Here is a 26,932-nt window from a genome sequence, read left to right as displayed (position 1 = left end):
CGCTACCGGGACGCGACACGGGGTTTTCCCTGTGTAGACCAAAGAGACCGATTAAAATGAGGGTTTTCGCGAGTTAAAAATCCGCCAGATGGCAATACGTAGACGGGAGGTCCAAATGCTGCGTGATTGGTTATTTTTGACATGACATTGACAGATATATCAAAATCCACCAATCACGCAGCATTTGGAGCTCCCGTCTACGTATTGCCATCTGGCGGATTTTTTTAAATCGCGAAAACCCTCATTGCTCCGAAAAATGGTCAAACAGTGAACGTTACAAAACATGGTTGCAGGTATGAGTCCACGTCAAAGACATTTTAAAACAGGTCAACGGTTATAGTTTCGGCCAAACCGACGCGTGCGGCTCGCGTCGGCGATGGCGATCACTACGCGTGCATAATTATTAATTATATTGTTCTGATCGATGACAAGACGCGTCAATGTGAACTCAACTGTGAACATGAGTTCAATTCATCGCTACAAACAAATTCATTTTATACATCTGCGGGCCTAAAAAGGCCGCTTTGAGCAATTCTTATTAGATTCATAATATGATTCAGATTTAAAAACACAAAATGGCCACTTGTCGGCAATTCATATTAGGATTCGGATACAATTCATATTCGGCAATTCATTTATTTGACAGTTTTGTATGAGAAATCGTAAAATGGTCCACAAAATAGGAATTGCTAATGTGTCAATTAGCAGAATCATAAGAAGTTACTCGAGAGCAACATTTTACAATTCAGCTAGTTTGTAATTTCAAAAAATAAATTAATAATGGATGATTTAGGCCTTTATGTAAACTTTTGGGAGCACGCCCGTATTATGGAAAGTGTTTTACATCGTCTAGGCTAGTATGGGGTGTTTACAAAGGGTGCTTTTGACTTAGAATTGAGTAATATAATTAGAAATAGAAATGCATTATAAAACTTCAAAATATTTGTCGAAAAATGTGTACCTATACCTCAATCGATTCTTACAAGTATTAAGTAGGTACCTACCTAATTTAAATCCTATAGTAAATAACTATCAAGGTATGAGTCCACGATTTAGGGGGAGGGTTGAGGAGGGTAGGGAGAGGGTAGCTATTTAAAAGCAAAAAATTAAACCGACTCCAAAAAACCTACACTAAAAGGTAGAAAAATAATTACTAATTACTTATTTATTATAACGAATTAATATAATTATGTAGGTATACCATGATTGATACTTCTGGAGTTGGTGCCAAGATTATGAAACGTGTGAAGTTTGCCTGCACTGCACTTGCCTTTTTTTAAATAAAATTTAACTCATTTCTTGCTTTTTAGTTAACTAATTATTACCTTGATGTTACTACTGAAGGTAGGCAGTACATTGAGACCATATTCTTCATGTCTAGTGTAAATAATATTCCCTACAAAATACAGATCGGCAACCTAAAAAGACCTTAAACCGTCAGCCCACCTTAAAAACATGAATACAACTGTTGGTCTATTTGTACCTATAATATTTAAAGAATTATCCTCCAACTCCTAAGCATTAAGGAGTTGTACCTACCATGTTCATCATGATGAGATGATGACTATATGCAAACACTTGAATAACTTTATAAACTATACTTATCTATAAAATTAAAAGAATTATCCTCCAACTCCTAAGCATTAAGGAGTTTTGCCTTCTATCATCAGCTCATCAATATGAGATGATGATTTCCAGGAGCAAATACTTGAATAACTTATGAAAAAGTTTGAAAGACGATATACGTGCCTATAAAATTTGAGGGTTGCCCTCGATTTCCCTAGGATCCCATCATCAGATCCTGACTTGGTGACAATGGGACCACCTCAGAAGTGAACACTATCGAACAAATAAATAATTTTGAAAATCGGTCCACAATTGACGGAGTAATCGGTGAACATACATAGAAAAAAAAACATACAGTTGAACATATTATAACCTCCTCCTTTTGAATTCGGTTAAAAAAATATAATTAGCTGGATCACTATTCAATATTAAGAGGATATAAGTATTTTCTTTTATGTTTGAGTTCTATTTTAAGATAAAAGTGCATAATCTTTTGAAGGACACTGAGTTTCCACAACAAAATGCATAAACGAAACCTTGCACAATCCCTCCCTATCACACTAAGCGAATATTGTTTCTTTTGTCAATAACATAAATAACGCTTGGAATGTATGTCAACCACTTAAAACCTTGATTTATCGCCTAAATCATAAGAGTTTAGTTCAAGCATAATATTCCGTGTCATAAACAATAGTATTGTTTACATTAACTTGACCTTCATTATGTCGACACCTAACTTGTTGCCAGTCGTAAATAAAATAGTGAATGATTTTTTATTTCTCATTTTTGGCTTCTAAACTCAAATATTTTGATGTTATTAAATTACTTTTATTAATTTAAAACAAGATATGAGGTAATTGTTCAAGATTTTCAGTTTAAAATGTAAAAAAAGTCGTAGAAATGATAACCGGTAAAGTACGGTTTTTATTATTCACATGTGGCAACATAGACGCCGAATATGAATCTGCGGATGAATTGAATTGCGGCAATTCTGCCAAAATGTAAGACCATTTTATGAAAATTAGAGGAATTGCTTATGATCTGCTATGAATTCTGGAAATGAATTCCTTTTAGCAATGTTGCGTGATTTGGCCTTTTTAGGCCCGCTGATAATCGTGGTTTGGCCGAACCTTAACTTTTTAAAGTTTTGTTCTTAGGCCCGGTTTTTTATTCTTAGTTAAAATAACTAATTGTTAAATTTTGCTTCTAATGGTTAAATATTAACAAAATGTAAACAAACAGTTAAAAAATGTACTGTCGGGCCTGTGTGACAAATGAATGCGTGTTCACTGACCGGTGCCTCCTGGTAGGACTCATGACGGAGATGGTGTGCGAGCGCTTGGAGCGCGCCAGCGGCGGCAGGTCGGCGCTGTGGCCCGCGGGCCCAGCGCTGGGTCCGGGCCCGCCGGAGCTGCTGGGCCCGGGCCCGCCGGAGCCGCTGGGCCCGGGGCCGCGCGGGGCAGCCGGCGGCTTCAGCGAGGACGTGCTTGTCGTCACTGTGCTGTCACTTGCCGTCTGCGATACAAGACAGTGCATATTAATTTCAAGGAGAAAGGAAAGATGCAATGTTTCAAATGGTGCGCGTATAGTAACTGACATAATGAAACAGATAAATGAAACGAGTTGCAATTACCTTTTGTAACTGATGGTGTGCGTTAGAATGTGTGATGCCTTTCGTCGTACTGTTGCTGTCCGGTTGTGCGTCCACTGTGCCTGACACAAAAAACAATATTGATTTATTTGTTGAATTTTCTCACCTTACATATTCTATCTAACCAAAAATATACAAGACTGGCATGTGCCATGGCCGTTAAAACTTTTATTTTGAAAGTAGACTACAGAGCTCTCGGCGCAATGTTGTAGATGTATCGAAACGCTATCATCGCGAGCGGCGAGGTGCCCGACATCTGCTCGGGCGGCTCGCACGCTGCCGGGCTCGCTGCGAGCGGGAGGGACTCACCAGGGTCGGAGTTGTACGTGAGCAGCAGCGGGTGCGCGGCGGGCGCGAGCGGCGAGGTGCCCGACATCTGCTCGGGCGGCTCGCACGCTGCCGGGCTCGCTGCGAGCGGGAGGGACTCACCAGGGTCGGAGTTGTACGTGAGCAGCAGCGGGTGCGCGGCGGGCGCGAGCGGCGAGGTGCCCGACATCTGCTCGGGCGGCTCGCACGCTGCCGGGCTCGCTGCGAGCGGGAGGGACTCACCAGGGTCGGAGTTGTACGTGAGCAGCAGCGGGTGCGCGGCGGGCGCGAGCGGCGAGGTGCCCGACATCTGCTCGGGCGGCTCGCACGCTGCCGGGCTCGCTGCGAGCGGGAGGGACTCACCAGGGTCGGAGTTGTACGTGAGCAGCAGCGGGTGCGCGGCGGGCGCGAGCGGCGAGGTGCCCGACATCTGCTCGGGCGGCTCGCACGCTGCCGGGCTCGCTGCGAGCGGGAGGGACTCACCAGGGTCGGAGTTGTACGTGAGCAGCAGCGGGTGCGCGGCGGGCGCGAGCGGCGAGGTGCCCGACATCTGCTCGGGCGGCTCGCACGCTGCCGGGCTCGCTGCGAGCGGGAGGGACTCACCAGGGTCGGAGTTGTACGTGAGCAGCAGCGGGTGCGCGGCGGGCGCGAGCGGCGAGGTGCCCGACATCTGCTCGGGCGGCTCGCACGCTGCCGGGCTCGCTGCGAGCGGGAGGGACTCACCAGGGTCGGAGTTGTACGTGAGCAGCAGCGGGTGCGCGGCGGGCGCGAGCGGCGAGGTGCCCGACATCTGCTCGGGCGGCTCGCACGCTGCCGGGCTCGCTGCGAGCGGGAGGGACTCACCAGGGTCGGAGTTGTACGTGAGCAGCAGCGGGTGCGCGGCGGGCGCGAGCGGCGAGGTGCCCGACATCTGCTCGGGCGGCTCGCACGCTGCCGGGCTCGCTGCGAGCGGGAGGGACTCACCAGGGTCGGAGTTGTACGTGAGCAGCAGCGGGTGCGCGGCGGGCGCGAGCGGCGAGGTGCCCGACATCTGCTCGGGCGGCTCGCACGCTGCCGGGCTCGCTGCGAGCGGGAGGGACTCACCAGGGTCGGAGTTGTACGTGAGCAGCAGCGGGTGCGCGGCGGGCGCGAGCGGCGAGGTGCCCGACATCTGCTCGGGCGGCTCGCACGCTGCCGGGCTCGCTGCGAGCGGGAGGGACTCACCAGGGTCGGAGTTGTACGTGAGCAGCAGCGGGTGCGCGGCGGGCGCGAGCGGCGAGGTGCCCGACATCTGCTCGGGCGGCTCGCACGCTGCCGGGCTCGCTGCGAGCGGGAGGGACTCACCAGGGTCGGAGTTGTACGTGAGCAGCAGCGGGTGCGCGGCGGGCGCGAGCGGCGAGGTGCCCGACATCTCCTCGGGGATGGCCTCGCAGGAGACGCGCATGTCGCTCTTCTTGGCCGCCTTCTTGCACGCGTGCAGCGACACCGCCGTGCTCCTGGAACATTGTTGACAGACTGACAACGAGTATCTTTTGTTTTATTATCGTCACCGTCGACAACAGTACAAGTATGTGTGAGTAGTGTAGTGTGTGTCTCACGCGGGCTCGCTGGGCAGCAGGATCATGTCGTCGGGCTCGGGCGCGCGCTCGCCCGCCTTCCACGACGACGACATCTCGGGCGACGAGTTGGAGCGCCGCACCGGGTGCCGCGACTTGCCCTGCCACCACACACCACGGTTAACATCGAACGATGAAACATGGAAACAGTGACGTCATCGACTTGTATTGACATAGTGTCCATCGAACTAACTATTCTAATTCTGTCGTATCAATAAAATGCAGTTTTCAGCAACGTATTCCGTCTATTTTTCCCCAAGTTAACAGCAATAAAAAAGCGAACATCGAAAGTCAATAGACAATATAAAAACATAGCGTAAAAAGTATACATATTTATAAAAGAGTGTCCATTCGTGGACACATAGAGTGCCAAAATTATAGGAAAATTGCATTTTGACAGCTCAAAAACAGTACGTCGTCGTCAAATGACAAGGTTGCATTACAGAAAAAAATATTTAAAAGGGTAAAATAATAGCAACGGCCAATAAGCTAACGGCTAAGTAGAAGCTGCAAAGATGAGTTTATCAGTGAAGGTAAGGGTCACCTCGGGGATGATGAGCAGCATGTCGTCGTCGTCGGTGGTGCTGGACGACGACTGGCGCTGCGGCGAGCCCGGGATGTTGATGGGCTGCGTGCTCATCCTGCGGCACATCACACATAATGACCTACTGTTGCACACTTACGAAGTATCGAATGACTGAAGATTGCTTTTGTATCTCGAGCAGAGAAGAATAAATCGATAATTTTTTACATCCCTTGTACGCAACTAAGGAGCGTACATTAGTTGAGCTGACAGGTTAATCGAACATCAATTTTGATAAAACACAAGTAGGCTTAGGATGCGAGCAATTATATCGATTTTGCGTGATATACATTTTGATGTCTAAAATCATCGATAAGATATCGTCAGTTGCCGGTTCACTTGGGGTAACTGACAAAATGCGGTTTTTGAGTTAAATATACAGTTTTTCTTAGTTTTTTCTGCTTTTTCGAATGGTATACGTAAAAAAATTCTAGCTTTAAAAAAATTACAATTACACGGATATTTTCAGGTGTGAACTTTTCAGATTTCCTTCAAAATTTTGGTGTAACTGACATTGTAATAATTTTACCAGGTTGAATTGGTGTATCTGTAATAATGTAAAAATTTTGCTACAAAACTTTGCAATTACACTGATTTGCTAAGGTTTATAACATGAAATAAAATAGGAATTTAGAAAGTTTTAAGGCATATTACATTATTATTATACCAGCAGTATCAGTTAAAGAAGTTAAAGTTAGCTCAACAAAAAAAATAATTGAAATTGAGCAACTATCCAGCCAACTAGGCGTCACTGCGCGTTGCTAACATTAACCTGTTGTTACTCTGTTACTTTTACTGTTGTAGTACTCATGACCTTAATTCAACATTGCTATAAAGAGGTGGGAAATTAAATCCATTTTGTTTTCAGTTTAAGTTGCCCCGTAGAGCTAAATACGGTATTGGTAAGTCAAAGCTTAAAAAAATATTGAAATTACTTAGTTTCACAGTAATACTTTAGTTATTTCAATATTTTTGTCTTAAAAAAATTAAATACACATATTTTCATGATTCCCATGGCTTTTTTTTAACATTTTTTAATGAATAAAATAAAAGTTACTTCTAATAAAATAAAATAAAAAACAAAGAAAACGACAAAATGTATTTTTTTTCATGAATTCTCTTATTTTTTAATACTTTTACATAAATTATACAGCAACTAAGTAAACAAAACCCAACAAAAACATCAAATTATTTTAATTTGGGCAGTACTTACACCAATTTGACCTATGTTTTTTCCAAAAGTATGGTGTAAAATTAGTGTAACTGTCAAAAGTACAAAAATACATTGGTGTAACTGCAATTTATTTCCTTAACTAAGACATATTAGATAATTCTTTTTCTAAGCATTTCTGTAAAAACAGATCCAAAAAAGGTTAAATAGGAAAAAAGTTATGTCCGATTTAAGACGAAAAAAAACTTTAAACGGCTCTACTGAAAAACTGTATTTTGTCAGTTACCCCAAGTGAACCTGCAACTGACGATATTATCACGGCGCGCATCCTAGTCAGGCAGGAAGCTCTTGGCCTGCATCTCACCTGATGGGAAGTAATGAATAAAAAAAATACACCTTATAATTTTTTTGGCAAATACATTTGCCAAACATTCGTATCATTTCTTGCGAATACGAAGTCAAAACATTATAAATATTAGTTACGATTGTAGTGTTACTGCGTACCTGAGCGGCTGCGGCGGCTGCGGCTGCGGCGGCACGATGCAGTGCGAGGCGGCGTGCGGCGGCTTCTTCTCGCTCGCCACCACCGAGTCCGAGCTGCAACAGCGCCAACAGCGCGCGGTCAGTGCCTACTACTGACGTTGGAGGTGTATACTACATGGGTTTCATTACTCATTCACGCACGAAACGTAGGTACAGTAGAACGCCGATTATCCGAATTAATTGGGCCCGGGGTAGATTCGGATAATCGGACATAGACTGGTAATAGAGAAAAACGAACTGTCACACATAGAATAAAATTTAATAAGTTTAATAAACAGATATATTTCTACTTTGCGTTATTGTAGAACTGCTAAAATAACGCTCAGATTAAATATATCCGAGTTCCAACAGAACAAATGTAAAAATACTTGTTTTTAATTTTTTATATTACGCTTAGGACTGATTCGGATAATTGGCGATTCGATTAATCGGCGTTTGGATAATCGGCGTTCTACTGTATTTAGTTAAAAGTTAATGGGTATAAAAACATCAGATACAAAATAATATACACAAAGTGAGTTCAAGTATTCTAAAAGTAATCTGTACTTAATACTTATTATTCTGTGCATCATGATGTATGAATTATGTACAAATAGTATGTAACTTTATTTACAATGGGTTTAAAAAACGCATCAGTCAGTACATTTAAAAATAAAAGGTCGTTACTCAACAAACAACTACCCATGACTTCCACCCACCAGCTAGGCGTGCACGTGTTACCTGGACTTGTGCAGGTCGGGGTGCGGGCTGGCGTGCGGGCGCGAGTGCGACGACGCCGAGCCGCTGCGCGAGCGCAGGTCGCTCTCCGAGCCCTGCGGAAACAACATAAGTGTCTAAACCACAACTAAACTGTAGCTGTAGATCCTGGCTACATAGGAGTTGCAGCGGTGAGAACAAGAGGTGGGAATCGTCTCGTATATGACAAGCAAATATAGTTCCAAAATACTGAACTGTCCTATCCATGACATTGACAGCGTGGCGCCACCGTCAATACCGGATCGCTGGTTTCGATTTTTGACATGTTGGAAACCATACAGTTGAACGATGGTAGCGCACCCCTGTCATTGAGTTTGGTGGGACAGTTCAGCGTGGGTCATCTATAGTGTTCTGCGAGATGACGGCTGTCGTTTTTATACTGAATAGTTGGCACCACTGGCGATTGACAGGACTCGTCTCTGACGCCGTCATGGTGAGTGTAACTGTAAATGCGATAAACCACCTACCGTTTCAACGCTCACAGGTTGGCACCACTGTTTTTGCCACTAGCAAGCGACAGTGACCTTATCTACAGTGGTGTCGACTGGATACTAAAAAGAGCCCTCATTGGATAAATAAATTAAACTAAGTTGTCTCACAGTTACAACTTTTTGCAAATATCTGGTATAATGTCAAAATAAAAAAAAAATCAAAATCAAAAATATTTATTCAGTTTAGACCACAAGTGGCACTTATGAACGTCAAAATGTAAATAATAAAAAAGAAAATGTAGTCCATATGGGGCACTTTACATGTCTTCTTATCTTTTGGGCCCTACCAGCGCTTCGAGACAAACAAATGGGTCATTGCAATCTCCGAGGATCCTAGAGGATGCAGACTGCAGCAGGCTACCAGACGATCACTACGACGGTGTTCTCTGAAGACTAACGGGGGTTCCAGCAGTGAGAGAAGAGACTCGGGCATGTGTCTCAGCGCAGTGAAAAGGAGAGACAACTCACATGGTCGAGGCGCGAGTCTCCGATTCCGCTGGAAGCCGACGAGGGCGGCGGCGGCTCGGGTGAAAGTAACGCCGCCACTTCTTCTAGCGGCCACTCCAGCATGTGGTCCCAGTTCAGCTGGAACATGCAAGCATAACGTTTAACAAACTCGAGACGATATGAGCAGACCTGTTCATCTCCCTGAGTAGACATCGAAAATCCATAAGCGATTAGTGAGTGAAATACGTGCGCGTATTTTTCAACCATTATAAAAAATAATATTCGCCATGGGAAGAAGAAAAAATACGCATGTGTGCTAACTGACGACACAGTAGCTTCTTGGAGCAGTCATTCCTATCGTATTGGCACAGTACCGATCTCTGATGCATGTAAACGAAAAGGTGCTCGACTCTGAGATAAGCTAAATTACACCATGTGGTTGATTGAAATTTTTGTAACGGTAAATAAAATACCCTCGCGATGTTTCGGCTCGGTTGCACGAGCCATGGTCGCGGACAGACTGCAGAGATGCGGCGTCGCACAACATAATAGTTTAAAATATTATGTCGTTGACGACATTGACTAGACATTTTTTGAAATATCTTCGCAAGGAAATCTAGTACCTACATATTTATTATTATGTGGTATGAGAGGCATTTGATAACTTTCTGACTCTAATGCAGTAAATGTAAAAATGTGTGATACCGACCTGGTTCTGCACGCGCAGCACGAAGGAGAGGTCCCCGGTGGGCGCGCGCACGTGCACCTCGGCCCAGTTGGCGCACCAGCACGGGCACGCCGTGCTTGCCACGCCGCCCACGCGCGACCAGTTCGGGTCCTCCGTGTCCTGCGAACACAATCGCGTGATTTCATTAGCGCAAGCGTATGGGGCGAGAACCGCGCCACGTGTGATCTAAAGGCTGAGTTGCACCACCTTATTTTAACCGTAACACTAACCGGTGTTTTTTGTATGGAGTTCGACAGATTTTTGACGTTAGTCAAAGTTTAAGTAAAATGGTGTAACCCAGCCTAAGTCCACAAATCCCTACAGATTAGTGGTACCGCTAGTGATAGTTAAAAAAACATTAATGGCGAAATGAAATCATTTACTTTCTTTTAGCATGATATTTTGTGTGTTTCGGACTCGACTGTCATTGATATGACGCTGACATTCGCTAGCACATCTATTCGAATTTGGGAGTTGAGAAAGTTTTTATCCAAACAAAGGTCTCAATATTCTTCTTTCTTCAATATTATAATAAAAAATATATCTCTGAACCATAACCAGAGTGAAAAGGCATTTGAAACAAAGGAATACAGATAATGCTTGGCTACTGAATACTGGGGTTAATAAACTTACAACTTCTTTGGATATTCTTTCGAACCGCTGCGTGAACTGGTTGAGCACGTCCGCCACGTGGTCCATCGTCTTGTTGTTCTCCGAAGAGTTTTGTCTGCAACACAAAGAACGGTCATCCCACGCAATAACGAAGTTTCTCTAAATTTTTCTTGTCTTTAAGATTAGGCAAATGCTCTGGCAAAATATCAGATGGAACAATAAAACTAACAAACTACTTTGACTTAGCTCAACCAATTTGAGAACTGCTACGCTCTTTTTAAAATCTGTTGATGAGCATGTCCATAAAGACCATTCAGTAAAAATACATAATTTTTATCTACTACTTCTATTAATACTTATAATAATTTGTATAAGAAATACAATAAAAATGATATGAGATGTCAATAACATATTATGAGACCAGACTGCGGGCGTAAACAGGAAAATGATACAAAGAAATCAAAATCGTGCATATTTTTTTCTTAAATTATGAGTTAGCATGCTATCATATAATATTCCTAAAAATTAAATCGTGCTAGTTAGGTAAAAATGCCTACGTTTGCGCGCTACGGTTCAGGCCTAGGAATGTACATACATTAATATTTTTCTAATGTAGAGGAGAAAAGCTAACTCATTCTACTAATGAGTTCGGTGAAATATGTGAATCTGTGGGATTACTAATGTTTGGCCAAAAAACGTTTCCCAAATTATCACATCGCAAACAACGTTTCGCAAATTTTAATTTGGCAAAACAACGTATTGCAAACTTTTAATTCGCAAATGTCGTTTTTGGCATATTAGGGGAGAGTTCGGTATATTGTACCGCCGGGTAAATTGTACCACCCTCATATTTCGTAAAGTATTTATTGAATGTCTGTAATTGCAACACTCAGCGATACACAACTAAAATCAATTAATATCGGCCATGTGGTTTTTGCCGTGACAACAAACACGTGTGTTTTATTTTGAAAAGTATTTTTTCATTGTTTTCAGGTAACTTTTGACAATACATGTTTAGATTGTAATTTTGTTAAATTTAATCACAGGGTGTTTTTAATATATTATTTAGAAGCGTAAATTAGTGTGGATTACAATTATTTGAAACATTTTTCGGTATTTATAAGCTATATTTTTTACCGATTTTTTAAAAGCACCATCACCTAGTCGGCTAAATTGTACCACATCAAGTTGTATGGAACTTTACCAAAGGATTTTGAAAATTTTTTTAGTAAATCATATTTTGAAGTTATAATAGCGTAGTTATGTTTGACTAACAATAAATGAAAGCAAAAGACTGGCAAAGTAGATTAGGTACAAGTATGCGTTACGATAATTGGAATTACAAAACTTGGCTCGCACAGCACTACGTACCTACAATTTTATTCACCTACAAGTTTTGTCTCTTTCTATCGCGTGCCTCTGAACTCTTCTTACGCTGTTAGGGTTGCTGTCTAGTGAAAAAATAATTAATTTACTTATTTGTAATGAGGTACGTATGTAGGTAAGTACGCATTCATTATGGAAAACCTTGGGAGAGGCCTTTGTCCAGCAGTGGACGTCATTTGGCTGAAACGAACGAACGCATTCTGAGCAGTCATGGTAGGTTAGGTTCCTATACTATCCTAAGAATTATTGATTACCTACAATGACCTACATGGCCAACATACCTTTCAGCATCTTTGGGAAGCGAAAAGAAAAGGTAGATTTCTTTTCGAATTTAAACACCCGAACGCCGCACAATAATTATTTCCCTTTATGTCCATTTTTAAATAATACTTCGATCATAGAATTAGGTACTGCAACGCACGCCAGCGTGCTGACGGGCGCGCGCGTGACACTCGACTGATATAATACCCGCCGGCGGGGCGCTTCGCTGTAGGTAATTATCGGATGTACCGCACGGAGTGAGCCAGGCCTGGTATCGTATAATATTTTGCCATAGTTTTTTTAAAGGCTTAAAATTTATTGAAATCCAATTTAGTAACTCTGTGGTACAAATTATCGAACCGGTTGGCTAAATTGGACCGAAGCTTTGAACTCGTACTTTGTTGATTTGTGCTAAATATACAACAATCATGTTAATTAATACTTATGAAATAGTAAGTTGTATAATGTATCTTTTATTATATACCATGGACATTAGCAAAAACAAAAGAAAACTATGTGTAAAATGGGATTGAAAAAAACTGGTCCAAATTAGCGGACTCTCCCTTATTGTTTAGCAAATTATTGTTTGGCAAAGTATGTTTTACCAAATGTTTCATTTGGCAAAAATATTTCACAACAAACTATTTACAAAATAATTTGATTGGTGCATAGAATGGAATACAAATTAGCTTGTGGTTATTTATTATTTTGTTTAGTGGGTAGTTAATATAAAATTTGTTCTAAATTAATTTTCATATTTCATTATTTTTATAAAAAATTACAAATGATTCATTAACAATAGAGGTGATTCTGGCGCTCGGCGGCCGCTGCCGCGGCACGCTCGCTCCGTTTGCTCGCCTTCGCGCGTTTAGGGTCACTGTTCTAACCTAACCTAACCTACTATTTTCTGCAACCATACTATTTTCTGCAATCTCTTTGTTTTACATAAAATTCTTGTGAAAACCATGATCATGTGCCATACCATATGCTTTGATTTGAGGGTAACGGTGGGTAAATATGTGAAGTGTCAATTTGACCAAACAAATTATTTGGGATATAATATTTGGCAAAATAAAACATTTGCTATATGAACATTTGCCATGTAAAAGTTTGCCAAATGATAATTTGATCAAATGAATTAGTTGCGAAAAGTACAGTTGCTAAAAGTTTATTTGGGAAATGAAACTTTGGCGATAAGTTGTTTGCGAAGTGAAATTTGGCGAAGAGTAATTTGGCCAAACGGAAGGATACCGAATCTGTGTTAGTAGATGCATAATTCTTCCGCTCAAGTGCTACGTCAGCCGGAGAACGGCTAATCATGATTGGCGATCTCGTGGCGTTTGCACATCGTGCGCATGAGTCGTGCAGGCAAGCGTGAGAGGAGGCGTGAAGTGGGCGGGGCGGGTGGGGCGAGGGCGCACACCTGGTGGTGTGTCCGCTGGAGGGCGGCTGCAGCGGCTCGGAGATGGACAGCGACGAGCTGGAAGTCTCGGTGGAGCGCGAGTGCTGCAGCGAGTGCTTGCTGTAGCTGCACACACACGCACGTCAAGTGGCTGCCCGCCAGTATGCTACGCGACGCTAAATAGCTCCCTCTTTAGGATTGGCACGGAGCGGATACTTAAAAATCTGACTGAGGCCCTCCTGGGCCTCATTTTACCTATTCTATCAAGGGTGTACTGCCAGACACATGCACGTCAAGTGGCTGCCCGCCAGTATGCTACGCGACGCTAAATAGCTCCCCTCTTTTGGTCAGGTACGATGTGGATACTTACAAATCTGACTGAGGCCCCCCTGGGCTTCGTTTTACCTATTCTATAGAGGGTGTTCTGCCAATAATATTTACTGATTGACATCGAATGTCAAATTCGATTCCCTTTGATATTTGTCGTGCCGTATGACTTTAATATTTTTAGTAAAACAGATCGCAGCTAAAATAGTGTGAAAACCCGCCAACAGTAGGACAACATGCCTTTATTCACCTTCACCAGTTAGTAAATACACCATGATAAGTACATATGTTACTGATTGTGCCTCGTTTTAAAACTTCCTATTTTACATTAGTCAGTAAATGCGAGATTTATGAACCAAACCTAAGTGAAACTACACTGTTATTACAACTATAGTTGATATTACTCGTGTCAGTGAAGCCAAAGCTAATACTCATTACAATGTTGGATAGTTTATCAAAATTGTAACTGGATTCTCTTCGTTTTTAGATAGCTAGACTTGTTCAAGGGTTTTGTACAAATGAAGGAGCAACTTACCGTTTGACTTCGGGCTGCAGGGCGCCGTTGCTGTCGCCGGCGCTGTCGCTGACTTGCACCTGCGAGCGGCACGGTTTACTTTAGGAAACTTATATTTTCTACTACAGTGGGTTGTCAAATGACCCAAAATTAAAAAATAAGGAACAAATTAATAATGAACGACACTTTTTATCTTGAAGGAAATTATAAGCTAATACCTACGATCAATACTATTAATAATGATAATAGGACTATTGTCGACAGTTACCTGCACCGCGGCAGCGTGCGCGTTCTGTTGTGTCTGAGATTGGTCTTGCTGTTCTGTCGCAGCCGCGACGCTTTCTGAATGTTGTTTGCATAGTACTGCACATCTACACAACACCAAATTAGTCATTAGCTCTTTATTCAGTCGGAAGAATGAGAATTTGTGATTTGTTCGATGTGAACAAAGTGTATTTTTAGTGTCCTCATTTCATCTCGGAACCATTTCACCCAGGTGAATTGATTCGACTAAGGCCCAGAACAGACGGTGAAACGCAACTGCAACTTTCTGATGATTCTGATGAATGAAACTGAAAGTTTCAAACTGGTCGCGTCATGTGTGGTCTCTCAATGGACGCTATGGCAGAAACTTAGATGCAACTCAAAAGTATCTAGCAGTTGCAGTTTCGTTGCAGTTGCGTTTCACCGTCTGTTCTGGGCCTAAAGCGGTTGACTTTGTTCACGTGGGTGAATTAATTCCTAGGTGGACAAAGCGGAATGATCCACAAATGTTACCTGTCACACAGCCCCTGCTTGATGGAGTTCTGCAGGCAGCCCGACGTGGTGATGGTGATGAGCTTGTGGCCCACCAGCCACGTCATGGACTGGCCGCCCGTGAACAGGAACTCCGCTAGGTCACTCCTGCGCACGGGACACAAAACCACGCAGCGTTAAACTGATGTTCAAAAAGTTTTGGTGATACAGACACGTAAAATACTGTCGAAATGATTCGTTATTTATCATATCATATAACCTATGCATAGGATAATGGGACACTTCCCTAGATATAGTCAACGCAAGAGCGTAACCGGTGTCGTGTTAAAAAAGTGTATAAACAGTTAGGTAAAGCGACAGCACATCACGGGGATGGGACATTGATGACAAGGAGGTATGGTCAGTTCTGTATTGATAACTTTTTGTGCTAGTTTTTTATGTAGTTTGTCAAAGTGGTGCTAGAGTTTATTTTGACGCCTTGTTCTCGGCACTTGCAACGAGATCGTCGTGACAGTGATACCTCTGCGGCTTGACGCTGCAAGGGGAGGACGTGTAGCGCGCGAGGAGGTCCACGCAGGTCTCGGTGAGCTCGACGTGGAAGGCGGCCGACGCGCTGTGTGTGTGTGTGAGAGTGGGCGGTGGTACCTCTGCGGCTTGACGCTGCAAGGGGAGGACGTGTAGCGCGCGAGGAGGTCCACGCAGGTCTCGGTGAGCTCGACGTGGAAGGCGGCCGACGCGCTGTGTGTGTGTGTGAGAGTGGGCGGTGGTACCTCTGCGGCTTGACGCTGCAAGGGGAGGACGTGTAGCGCGCGAGGAGGTCCACGCAGGTCTCGGTGAGCTCGACGTGGAAGGCGGCCGACGCGCTGTGTGTGTGTGTGAGAGTGGGCGGTGGTACCTCTGCGGCTTGACGCTGCAAGGGGAGGACGTGTAGCGCGCGAGGAGGTCCACGCAGGTCTCGGTGAGCTCGACGTGGAAGGCGGCCGACGCGCTGTGTGTGTGTGTGAGAGTGGGCGGTGGTACCTCTGCGGCTTGACGCTGCAAGGGGAGGACGTGTAGCGCGCGAGGAGGTCCACGCAGGTCTCGGTGAGCTCGACGTGGAAGGCGGCCGACGCGCTGTGTGTGTGTGTGAGAGTGGGCGGTGGTACCTCTGCGGCTTGACGCTGCAAGGGGAGGACGTGTAGCGCGCGAGGAGGTCCACGCAGGTCTCGGTGAGCTCGACGTGGAAGGCGGCCGACGCGCTGTGTGTGTGTGTGAGAGTGGGCGGTGGTACCTCTGCGGCTTGACGCTGCAAGGGGAGGACGTGTAGCGCGCGAGGAGGTCCACGCAGGTCTCGGTGAGCTCGACGTGGAAGGCGGCCGACGCGCTGTGTGTGTGTGTGAGAGTGGGCGGTGGTACCTCTGCGGCTTGACGCTGCAAGGGGAGGACGTGTAGCGCGCGAGGAGGTCCACGCAGGTCTCGGTGAGCTCGACGTGGAAGGCGGCCGACGCGCTGTGTGTGTGTGTGAGAGTGGGCGGTGGTACCTCTGCGGCTTGACGCTGCAAGGGGAGGACGTGTAGCGCGCGAGGAGGTCCACGCAGGTCTCGGTGAGCTCGACGTGGAAGGCGGCCGACGCGCTGTGTGTGTGTGTGAGAGTGGGCGGTGGTACCTCTGCGGCTTGACGCTGCAAGGGGAGGACGTGTAGCGCGCGAGGAGGTCCACGCAGGTCTCGGTGAGCTCGACGTGGAAGGCGGCCGACGCGCTGTGTGTGTGTGTGAGAGTGGGCGGTGGTACCTCTGCGGCTTGACGCTGCAAGGGGAGGACGTGTAGCGCGCGAGGAGGTCCACGCAGGTCTCGGTGAGCTCGACGTGGAAGGCGGCCGACGCGCTGTGTGTGTGTGTGAGAGTGGGCGGTGGTACCTCTGCGGCTTGACGCTGCAAGGGGAGGACGTGTAGCGCGCGAGGAGGTCCACGCAGGTCTCGGTGAGCTCGACGTGGAAGGCGGCCGACGCGCTGTGTGTGTGTGTGAGAGTGGGCGGTGGTACCTCTGCGGCTTGACGCTGCAAGGGGAGGACGTGTAGCGCGCGAGGAGGTCCACGCAGGTCTCGGTGAGCTCGACGTGGAAGGCGGCCGAGGCGCTCCCGCCGCGCCCGCCCATCGGTACGCGCGATACTGCCTTGGAACCCTGACAACAGCCCGAGACGACCTTCATTACCCTATTTATAAATAATGATGCCTTTTCTGGGGTCCTTTCATTTTATAACTTTAAAAAAGAATAAAACCGACTTCAAATGCGTGTACACAAAAAAAAAACTAAAAATTAAAAATATTGCGTATAAAAAAGTTCATCCCCAATTTTCCACCCTTGGGGGTGAAATATTTTCTTCAAATTCGCATGAAACCACCCTTTTGATAATACCTATTCAACAAAAAAATAATCGTTCAAATTGATTTATAATCGGCGGAGATATTGCGTATAAAAAAGTTCATCCCCAATTTTCCACCCTTGGGGGTTGTTTTTTCTATTATTAAATTTAAATGGGACCACCCTTGAGGTATTACCTATACGCCGAAAAAAGATTTGTTCAAATCGGTTCGTAATTGGCGGAGTTATCGCGTAACAAACATAGAAAAAAAAAACATACGGGTCGAATTGAGAACCTCCTCCTTTTTTTTTGAAGTCGGTTGAAAAATGATTAAAAATGTTTTGATCCCACACAATCCCGTGAACTAGCAACAGTTTTAAAAGTCACTGGGGTAAGTTATTTCTAGAATTGCAAACGGAAACATGTGTATTATTAACATGGTAGACAAGTAGCTTACCAAACTGGAACTCCTCTGTCGATTAGAAGAGTCCTCGTTTGCGTTCTGTTGGAAATTGTTTGACTTGTACTGCAACTGCTCCTCGAACGGCATTATGATGTAGTTGTGTAGGCCCTGCGCACACGACAACGGCAAATCAGTAACCAATAAACGGTGAACGTTCACAGGCGTGACCTACGCACTCGAGCATCCTGTCATACATAGCACACGTCACAATGATAAAGATACTTTATCCAGCACATCAAGAGTACATAACACATTACAAAAAAAACATGGTATGCTGAAAAGGTTCCCGCTCCGCAAAAACCGCGTCACGTCACGGTCGTCACATCGTGATGCTGGTTTTCAGCGGGCACCAACGCGCGAGGTGTAGTATGTGTACGCGCCAAACCTATATATTTGACGTTGCTGCGTAAACTGACCCCACTCAAATATACTAGCATCGCACAGTATAGACTCTTTCATTGTCAACTCCCGGTCCCCACATTACATGGCGACCCTGCCAGTGCTGCCTTAGGGCAGTGCTGTGCAATAAAATAATAAGTTAAAATTTTAATTGGTGTTTATATAAATGGACTAAACTGAAGTAAAATCAGTGAAGAATCGGAATAAGAAGTGAATATGAAGAACAAGTGAAATAAATGGAATGTCGGAGAATTTTAAGAAGATCTAAAACTAAGAAAAATGGAAATGCTGGCTGCCGGGCGTATATGGTGCCAGATGGAGGTTTGGTGATGTGCTGGGCGCTGGGAGATGTCGGAGTCAGATGTTGGTTAATTGCTGGCTGCTGGGAGAGTTCGTGTCAAGGTGATGAGTGCTGCCGGGTGATAAAACTCGAGCAAGAAAGGCATTATCGGAAACATCAAGTAATATTAATTTTACATTCGAATCATTAAATATTTTTAAATCATTTTTATGACTAATTGCTTATGTAATTCACATGTGGCCACTGTGTAATTATTTGGTGTCATTTTTTTTAGAAAATAAGAATTTAACGTAGAAGGGTCAAATTAAGTAAGTAATTTTGAAGTCTGAATAATGTCGAAAATTATAACATTATTAACACATTTTTAAAAATTTATATTAATTTGCAATTTACTTCATCAAATATACCATATACCCAATAAGAGGTATATAAATAAATAAATAAAAATAGTACCTACCTAAATAAGTGAATATGCCAAGTAAGAGAGATATTATTATGCCCAAGAGGTAATAAATATAGGAGAATGTAAGAAAGATTATGTTTATCTAGATAGGTGTTTAGAAAAAAGTTAAGATTGTTAGCAAAACCTCACAGGCAAGGTTATATTATTGAGAAATATTTATCATTGTTAAATAATAATATGGAAAGTAAATGGTATATTTATGAATATTTTAGTTTCAATTTTGTTTGGATAAAATTTTGAAGTCATGAAACTGAAATTATAATAATATGTTTTAACATTATTTGTAGTATTGATAAAACTTGAGAATGGTGTTTATGTAATTGATTAAATGATAATGTTATTGAGTTCAACATCAAAATATTTCTTTAGGTTCCCACTATACTGTTTTGTCAATTGTAAAAAACGATATTGACGATATTGAGTTTAGAAAGACTGAATTAAAGTAGTAAATTTTAATCTGTAGAATCTATCATTATCATATCAAGGTAAAAACTGGCACAACTGAAAATGCAATATTATGTGTAATGTGTTTTTTATAAATTAGGAAAAAGTAAATAATTAATTTGACCCAACTACTGTAATATGTAACACTTTAAATACTTATAATATTTTATATTCTGTAGATCGTAAGTAAGAAAACTTTGCGATGTGTAATTTTTGTGTTGATATTTGAACCTGTGAAATAATTCTTTTTAAAAAAATTTTTTTGTAGAAAACTGTTTTTTTAAATGTAAAGTATAATTTGAATTAGAATTTAAAAAGTGATGTAAATTATTTTCACATAGTTTGTTTATTTCTAACAATTATTTACTTTAAAAATATAAATATTGACTGTTTTGTTAATTTGGAAATAATGAAATTCTTTTAATTAATTTTGAAACATCTTTACAAAATGTCATTCTTTAAAACTGTTTTTCTGTCTGTGTAGATGTTTATGTTTGATAGTCAAAAAATCATCCTATTCAAATATCAGTTTATGTGGAATGTTCTAAATTAGTCAACTCATTTATGTATTTATTTTTCTCTAAAAATATGAATGTAAAAAAAAATATTTTGTGGTCTGTAAGCTTAGCTTTTAGACTTTTTCATGTTCAATTACTTTTTACAAAATTATGGTTTGTAATGAAAATTAAGATCATTTGAAATTAGATTTTTTTTTTGATTTTAATGTATTTTGATGTTTTGTTTTGAACTGTTGTAACTAAATTTAATATTTGAAAAAATATTGTAAACCAATTTTTTTCTTTTAAAAAGGGGGGAGGTGTAGTATGTGTACGCGCCAAACCTATATATTTGACGTTGCTGCGTAAACTGACCCCACTCAAATATACTAGCATCGCACAGTATAGACTCTTTCATTGTCAACTCCCGGTCCCCACATTACAGAGGGATTACGATCCTCCCCGTTGACAGAGATGGTTTGTCAGTAGAGACAGATTATAGATTATACGTATTTCGGTTAAGTTTTTACACAGAGGTGCGTGTGTTTGTGACTCACGTGGATGATGAACCGCACTCGTTGCGGCGGTAGGAGAGGCGGCACTTGAGGAACCAGGCGGCGATGACGTGGTGCGCCTGAGCTGGTGGGCGTGGGACTCACGTGGACGATGAACCGCACTCGTTGCGGCGGTAGGAGAGGCGGCACTTGAGGAACCAGGCGGCGATGACGTGGTGCGCCTGAGCTGGTGGGCGTGGGACTCACGTGGACGATGAACCGCACGAAGTTGCGGCGGTAGGAGAGGCGGCACTTGAGGAACCAGGCGGCGATGACGTGGTGCGCCTGAGCTGGTGGGCGTGGGACTCACGTGGACGATGAACCGCACGAAGTTGCGGCGGTAGGAGAGGCGGCACTTGAGGAACCAGGCGGCGATGACGTGGTGCGCCAGCGACACCACGTAGTGGTTGTAGCGCGAGGGGTTGGTGTAGGGCAGCAGGATCGCGAACACCGACATGTACTGGTCCTCCACGAACGACGCGAACACGCGCGGCAGCCGCGTCAGCGCTGCAAGGGGCAAGCGCGTGCGAGTTTCACATATCAGTCAACTAGTAAAAGTGGGTGGGTAATTTTATTACGTACAGACTAAAAACCAATACATAACTCCAAAGCATAACTTCTCAAACAAAACTCATTGAACGGAGTAAAACAGTGATGTTTTAGCTTGTTTTTCCGTACAAAATCTATAGGAGAAATGAACTAGGGCAGCTTTAAAAAAATATGTAATTTGTTCTATGGGTGTGACCACTAAAGTATGTGAGAGTGTTTAAGTACAGAACACTTACTGGAAAGGAACTCCAGCATGGGGCTGGCGATGGTCTTGGTGTCGGAGATCTTGGACAGGTCCAGCAGCACCTCGGGCAGCATCTTCACCATCGTCTCGCGCATCTCCAGCGTGAAGATCGTCAGCGCGTTGATGTAGGGCTGTGGTGTGCGCAGCACTGCAAGCATACACGACGACCATGTTACAACACGATAACATAACATACTAAATATTGTTGTGTCCATTTTATCCTAAATAGGTTAAACTTTGTAATTGTGTTAGTTCTTGTAATAGTTAACCAGTGAAGTTCCATCGACCATATTTTTTTAAATTTTATTATTCGGCATGTGACGATGCACAGCATCTGGTGAGAGATGCGTCTACTTCCGGTGTAGTTTTTTACCATTTTATACCTTAAATGACGTCATTTCCGCAATTATTTAATAGGAATTGATTTGACTTACTTCCGTTTGCCGCCATTTTAGTCACCTGGGGGCGAGCTTGCTCGGAGTTCTTCATAGCGTCTCTAACTTCCAAACTAGCAACATCGTAAGCAGAAACTCTGCTCAGATTTTTACTGAAATAATTTATTTCTCAACGTTCTTATACTAAGTTTAAAATTAAAAAGTGCAATTGACCGCGCGTGTGTGACCGCGAACGACATGTACGTGATGGTGGTTGGCGCCAAAGGGGACGAGTGTCTTCCGGACGACGAGCAGGTGGACCCAGAGCATCGGATACCGGAGAAACTCGGACCCCGGCGAGATTCAAAACGGATGAAACGAGGTACGTGGGATTCTGATAGTTTTAACACTCTTTTCGATCAAATGAGCATTCTCGCGAATCTCTGTATTGTATAAATAGACTGAATAACGTACCCACAACCATCTTATACAATTCTAACGGCGGCCCCGTCAGCCCCAATCGCAAACATTACCAATCAAAATACGTTGTTAGCATCACCACAATCGAACGATAACTCTTTCTGGTACGAGTTTCTTAATAAATACCCTACGTCAAAGATGCTTGGCTGTGAACAATTTATGTTAATAATTAATTGGCTTAATTTTGCCCTAGTGTAAATACTTTTTGTCTAGTAAAAAATAATTTCTATACTTTGTTAGCTGGCTGGCTTTAAATATTATCTGGACAGATTGATTTGCACGGGAATCTAGTCTATGACTTTCGTTTGTTTGTTCATGGAATGAATTTGATTTAAGCGCCATCTGTTGTTACTCTGAGTTTTTCTTTTCTCCATGAAAATAGGTAACATTTACATTAAATGATACATTACATTTAAACAACACGGTATCAGACTATAAAATATGCCGACGTGAAACTTAGAACAGGTTAATTTAACCTAGTTCGGTCACAGATTATAATAACCTGTTCCCATCTGAGGAACCGTATGGCAAACTTTTTATCTCAACAGATGAACCGTATGATCGTACGCTTTTGCCTCTAAACACCTTTGCTTTCTTCGGCCGTTGACCCCGCCCACGCGGAATACAGATTAAAAATGTTTCCCGCGCGAATTTCACCACAGATAATGCGTTGTTCGGACTTTTTCGTGTGATCTCTGACATTGTGGCTTTCTAACTAGTTTATTGATGTAAACAGATGGTTTTGTTTTCTTTTGTGTTTCCCATAAAATGCCGGATATTTAAATCAAGTAGGCTATAATCTTTGCAGAGATCTTTATTTTAGTAGTTCACTTCAGTACTTAGGGCGCCTCTATAACACAAATACAACTTTAACATAAAATAAATTTGTTAGGTTTACGGAATTTTTGGCGCCAAAATTTTAGCGGAACGCGGATCAGTTGTTTATTCTAATATCTAATAAAATAATCAAGTTCAATGAAAAATATAGATCACATGCGTGATATAGGTTTCTTGACCTTAACATTGGCAATAAATATCTAGTTTTCGATAAAATACCGTAATAAAACCACTTAATTGTTTCATTTCAATTTTATTCAATGCCCTAGCCTTGCTTCTGGATAATACCGTTTAAAATAAAGAAAAAATATTTTTTTAACTCAGGAAGTTACGCAATTGAATGTCAGTAATTAATTTTGCGCGAATGACTGTGATATTGTTAAATTAATATCGACATTGAAGCTAAAAATAGAGTTATACGGGGAATTATTCTTTTGTCTATTAACAATTAAAACAATTTGAAAAAGCAACGAGTTTTTCAATTTGCATAATTTTCGCGCGCGATTACATTCTGACGTTTCAGCCAAGACGTGACCTGTCATTTTCAAATTGGCAGCCACGAGCCGGGGCCTTTTGGCAGGCCTGTTCATCTCCGCGAGTTTACATCGAAAACAAAACACGCACGATGGCCCACCTACAGGATACTATTCGACAAGGCCTCACATACGAGCGAACATTGACTCACGCACGCGTATTCTTGTGTATGATGGAAGAAAATAAAGAAAATGGTGTAGCTACTAAATACTGTGCAGTATTTAACTGCCTAAATATNGCGTCTGCGGCTCGAGTAGAGATTGCAATCCGGATTATTCGAAATTCGAAAATATCTGAAAAATCCGGATTTTGAGGCTATCAAAAAATCCGGATTTTTACTTTGAAATCCGGTTTTTTCGAATATTTTTACCCCAAAAATTTTATCATAAAATCATAAACCAAAATATCTATTGAATGCAACATGGATGCAAAACAAGCGAACAAGTGAATTGAACGCACCCGCACTTCGTCGCACAACACTCACACCAGCCCCCCTAGACAAAACGCACTTTTTGATCGAATCGAAAATCGAATCCGTCAAAACTCCATACAAAAAAGGGGCTTTTCGACCACTTATCGACTGGTTTGCGATTATAATTTGCACTTTGTCTAGACCCACTGCACTGTGCCTGCACAATGACGCGTCATGCCGCATGCGTAAGTGAATTCGCTAGTCGGCCAGTGAGTTTTATACGAGACGCTGATTCTGAAACACCATATCACTGAGTTTTAAAGAGCAGCTAAATCGGCAAATATCCCTTGCAAGTGTAAGTCATCATCATCATCTCAGCCATAGGACGTCCACTGCTGAACATAGGCCCCCCAATGCTTTCCATGTTGCCTGGTTGGTAGCGACTTGCGTANTGCGGCTCGAGGCAGGTGTGGTAGGGCGCCAGCGCGGCCAGCGCCGGCATACAAGTGTGCGGCTCACCCATTCCATATTTGAGCAGGCAGCGCACGATGCGCTGCTGCGTCTGCGGCTCGAGGCAGGTGTGGTAGGGCGCCAGCGCGGCCAGCGCCGGCATACAAGTGTGCGGCTCACCCATTCCATATTTGAGCAGGCAGCGCACGATGCGCTGCTGCGTCTGCGGCTCGAGGCAGGTGTGGTAGGGCGCCAGCGCGGCCAGCGCCGGCATACAAGTGTGCGGCTCACCCATTCCATATTTGAGCAGGCAGCGCACGATGCGCTGCTGCGTCTGCGGCTCGAGGCAGGTGTGGTAGGGCGCCAGCGCGGCCAGCGCCGGCATACAAGTGTGCGGCTCACCCATTCCATATTTGAGCAGGCAGCGCACGATGCGCTGCTGCGTCTGCGGCTCGAGGCAGGTGTGGTAGGGCGCCAGCGCGGCCAGCGCCGGCATACAAGTGTGCGGCTCACCCATTCCATATTTGAGCAGGCAGCGCACGATGCGCTGCTGCGTCTGCGGCTCGAGGCAGGTGTGGTAGGGCGCCAGCGCGGCCAGCGCCGGCATACAAGTGTGCGGCTCACCCATTCCATATTTGAGCAGGCAGCGCACGATGCGCTGCTGCGTCTGCGGCTCGAGGCAGGTGTGGTAGGGCGCCAGCGCGGCCAGCGCCGGCATACAAGTGTGCGGCTCACCCATTCCATATTTGAGCAGGCAGCGCACGATGCGCTGCTGCGTCTGCGGCTCGAGGCAGGTGTGGTAGGGCGCCAGCGCGGCCAGCGCCGGCATACAAGTGTGCGGCTCACCCATTCCATATTTGAGCAGGCAGCGCACGATGCGCTGCTGCGTCTGCGGCTCGAGGCAGGTGTGGTAGGGCGCCAGCGCGGCCAGCGCCGGCATACAAGTGTGCGGCTCACCCATTCCATATTTGAGCAGGCAGCGCACGATGCGCTGCTGCGTCTGCGGCTCGAGGCAGGTGTGGTAGGGCGCCAGCGCGGCCAGCGCCGGCATACAAGTGTGCGGCTCACCCATTCCATATTTGAGCAGGCAGCGCACGATGCGCTGCTGCGTCTGCGGCTCGAGGCAGGTGTGGTAGGGCGCCAGCGCGGCCAGCGCCGGCATACAAGTGTGCGGCTCACCCATTCCATATTTGAGCAGGCAGCGCACGATGCGCTGCTGCGTCTGCGGCTCGAGGCAGGTGTGGTAGGGCGCCAGCGCGGCCAGCGCCGGCATACAAGTGTGCGGCTCACCCATTCCATATTTGAGCAGGCAGCGCACGATGCGCTGCTGCGTCTGCGGCTCGAGGCAGGTGTGGTAGGGCGCCAGCGCGGCCAGCGCCGGCATACAAGTGTGCGGCTCACCCATTCCATATTTGAGCAGGCAGCGCACGATGCGCTGCTGCGTCTGCGGCTCGAGGCAGGTGTGGTAGGGCGCCAGCGCGGCCAGCGCCGGCATACAAGTGTGCGGCTCACCCATTCCATATTTGAGCAGGCAGCGCACGATGCGCTGCTGCGTCTGCGGCTCGAGGCAGGTGTGGTAGGGCGCCAGCGCGGCCAGCGCCGGCATACAAGTGTGCGGCTCACCCATTCCATATTTGAGCAGGCAGCGCACGATGCGCTGCTGCGTCTGCGGCTCGAGGCAGGTGTGGTAGGGCGCCAGCGCGGCCAGCGCCGGCAGCGTCGCGCAGTGGAACTCGGACAGCAGCAGCTTGCCGCCGCCCGCGCCGCCCGTGCGCACGCACTCCGGGAAGTACAGGCTGCGGTCTGACACCTGCACAGAGGATATTGCTTAGTTCTCATTTTCTCACGTTTGCTCCAAATGTGATTATCTGTCGTTTCGTCATTTCAGCCGAATGACGTCTACAAGGATTTCCGCAATGACCAGTCCTGCCCCGCCCGCATCCAAGCATCTGCCAGGACCTTCACCAAATCATCGGTTCACCTATTGGGGGCCTGCCCACACTGCACCTTTTGGCCCGTGGTCGCCACTCGAGAAATTTTCTGAGCTCTGTCCGCCCACTGCAACTTGATTTAAGCGATTCTGCGTGCTATGTCGGTGACTTTGGTTCTCCTGTGGATCTCCTCATTCGATTCGATCACTCACCATGGCGCAGAGCGTGGCGGCGAGCAGGTCGAGGTCGTGCGCGCGGCGGCCCAGCGCCAGCGCGCGCGCGTGCAGCAGGTGCGGCAGCGCGCGCAGCACGGCGCCCAGCACGAACCACTCGCACTCGCGCGTCAGGGCTGACGTCAGCGCGCGCGCGGCACGGCCCGCGCCCACGGCGCATGCGCCCTGTAACACAATAAGCAAATAAGTTAAAGCCCGGTCTGAGAGCACGTAGAATTTTGTCCAATGACCCCAAACTACCCATCCTTATCGCTCACGCGTAATTATGTTGCTGTCGCGCTCACACACTCACTGCGGGCGCCCGTCGCACAGTCGCGACAGCAATATAATTA

General features: G+C 45.0%; 1 protein-coding gene across 1 annotated transcript in view; it reads right to left on the bottom strand.

Moving 5' to 3' along the window:
• Window positions 1-6: 6 nt before the first annotated feature.
• The window catches only part of LOC114360857 (uncharacterized), a gene marked incomplete at its 3' end in the record, with an annotated part of 46,472 nt that continues 19,546 nt past the window's right edge, over window positions 7-26,932 (bottom strand). Inside the window, exons 13-35 of the mRNA XM_028315689.1 lie at window positions 26,580-26,765; window positions 24,506-26,246; window positions 21,342-21,497; window positions 20,840-21,063; window positions 20,662-20,808; window positions 17,893-18,006; window positions 17,115-17,254; window positions 16,990-17,082; window positions 15,116-15,241; window positions 14,607-14,709; window positions 14,360-14,418; window positions 13,519-13,623; window positions 10,470-10,563; window positions 9,819-9,956; window positions 9,131-9,247; window positions 8,136-8,227; window positions 7,377-7,469; window positions 5,663-5,759; window positions 5,101-5,219; window positions 4,847-4,998; window positions 3,200-3,279; window positions 2,861-3,081; window positions 7-29 (exon numbers count right to left, since the gene is read on the bottom strand). Coding sequence (XP_028171490.1) covers window positions 7-29; window positions 2,861-3,081; window positions 3,200-3,279; window positions 4,847-4,998; window positions 5,101-5,219; window positions 5,663-5,759; window positions 7,377-7,469; window positions 8,136-8,227; window positions 9,131-9,247; window positions 9,819-9,956; window positions 10,470-10,563; window positions 13,519-13,623; window positions 14,360-14,418; window positions 14,607-14,709; window positions 15,116-15,241; window positions 16,990-17,082; window positions 17,115-17,254; window positions 17,893-18,006; window positions 20,662-20,808; window positions 20,840-21,063; window positions 21,342-21,497; window positions 24,506-26,246; window positions 26,580-26,765 — 4,420 coding nt within the window. The remainder of the gene's footprint in view (window positions 30-2,860; window positions 3,082-3,199; window positions 3,280-4,846; window positions 4,999-5,100; window positions 5,220-5,662; window positions 5,760-7,376; window positions 7,470-8,135; window positions 8,228-9,130; window positions 9,248-9,818; window positions 9,957-10,469; window positions 10,564-13,518; window positions 13,624-14,359; window positions 14,419-14,606; window positions 14,710-15,115; window positions 15,242-16,989; window positions 17,083-17,114; window positions 17,255-17,892; window positions 18,007-20,661; window positions 20,809-20,839; window positions 21,064-21,341; window positions 21,498-24,505; window positions 26,247-26,579; window positions 26,766-26,932) is intronic.

Source organism: Ostrinia furnacalis, unplaced genomic scaffold, assembly GCF_004193835.3.
Source record: "Ostrinia furnacalis isolate ACB-3 unplaced genomic scaffold, ASM419383v2 OfSCF5195, whole genome shotgun sequence".
Classification (NCBI taxonomy): Eukaryota; Metazoa; Arthropoda; class Insecta; order Lepidoptera; family Crambidae; genus Ostrinia; species Ostrinia furnacalis.
This window is presented reverse-complemented; position numbering and strand designations above follow the sequence as displayed.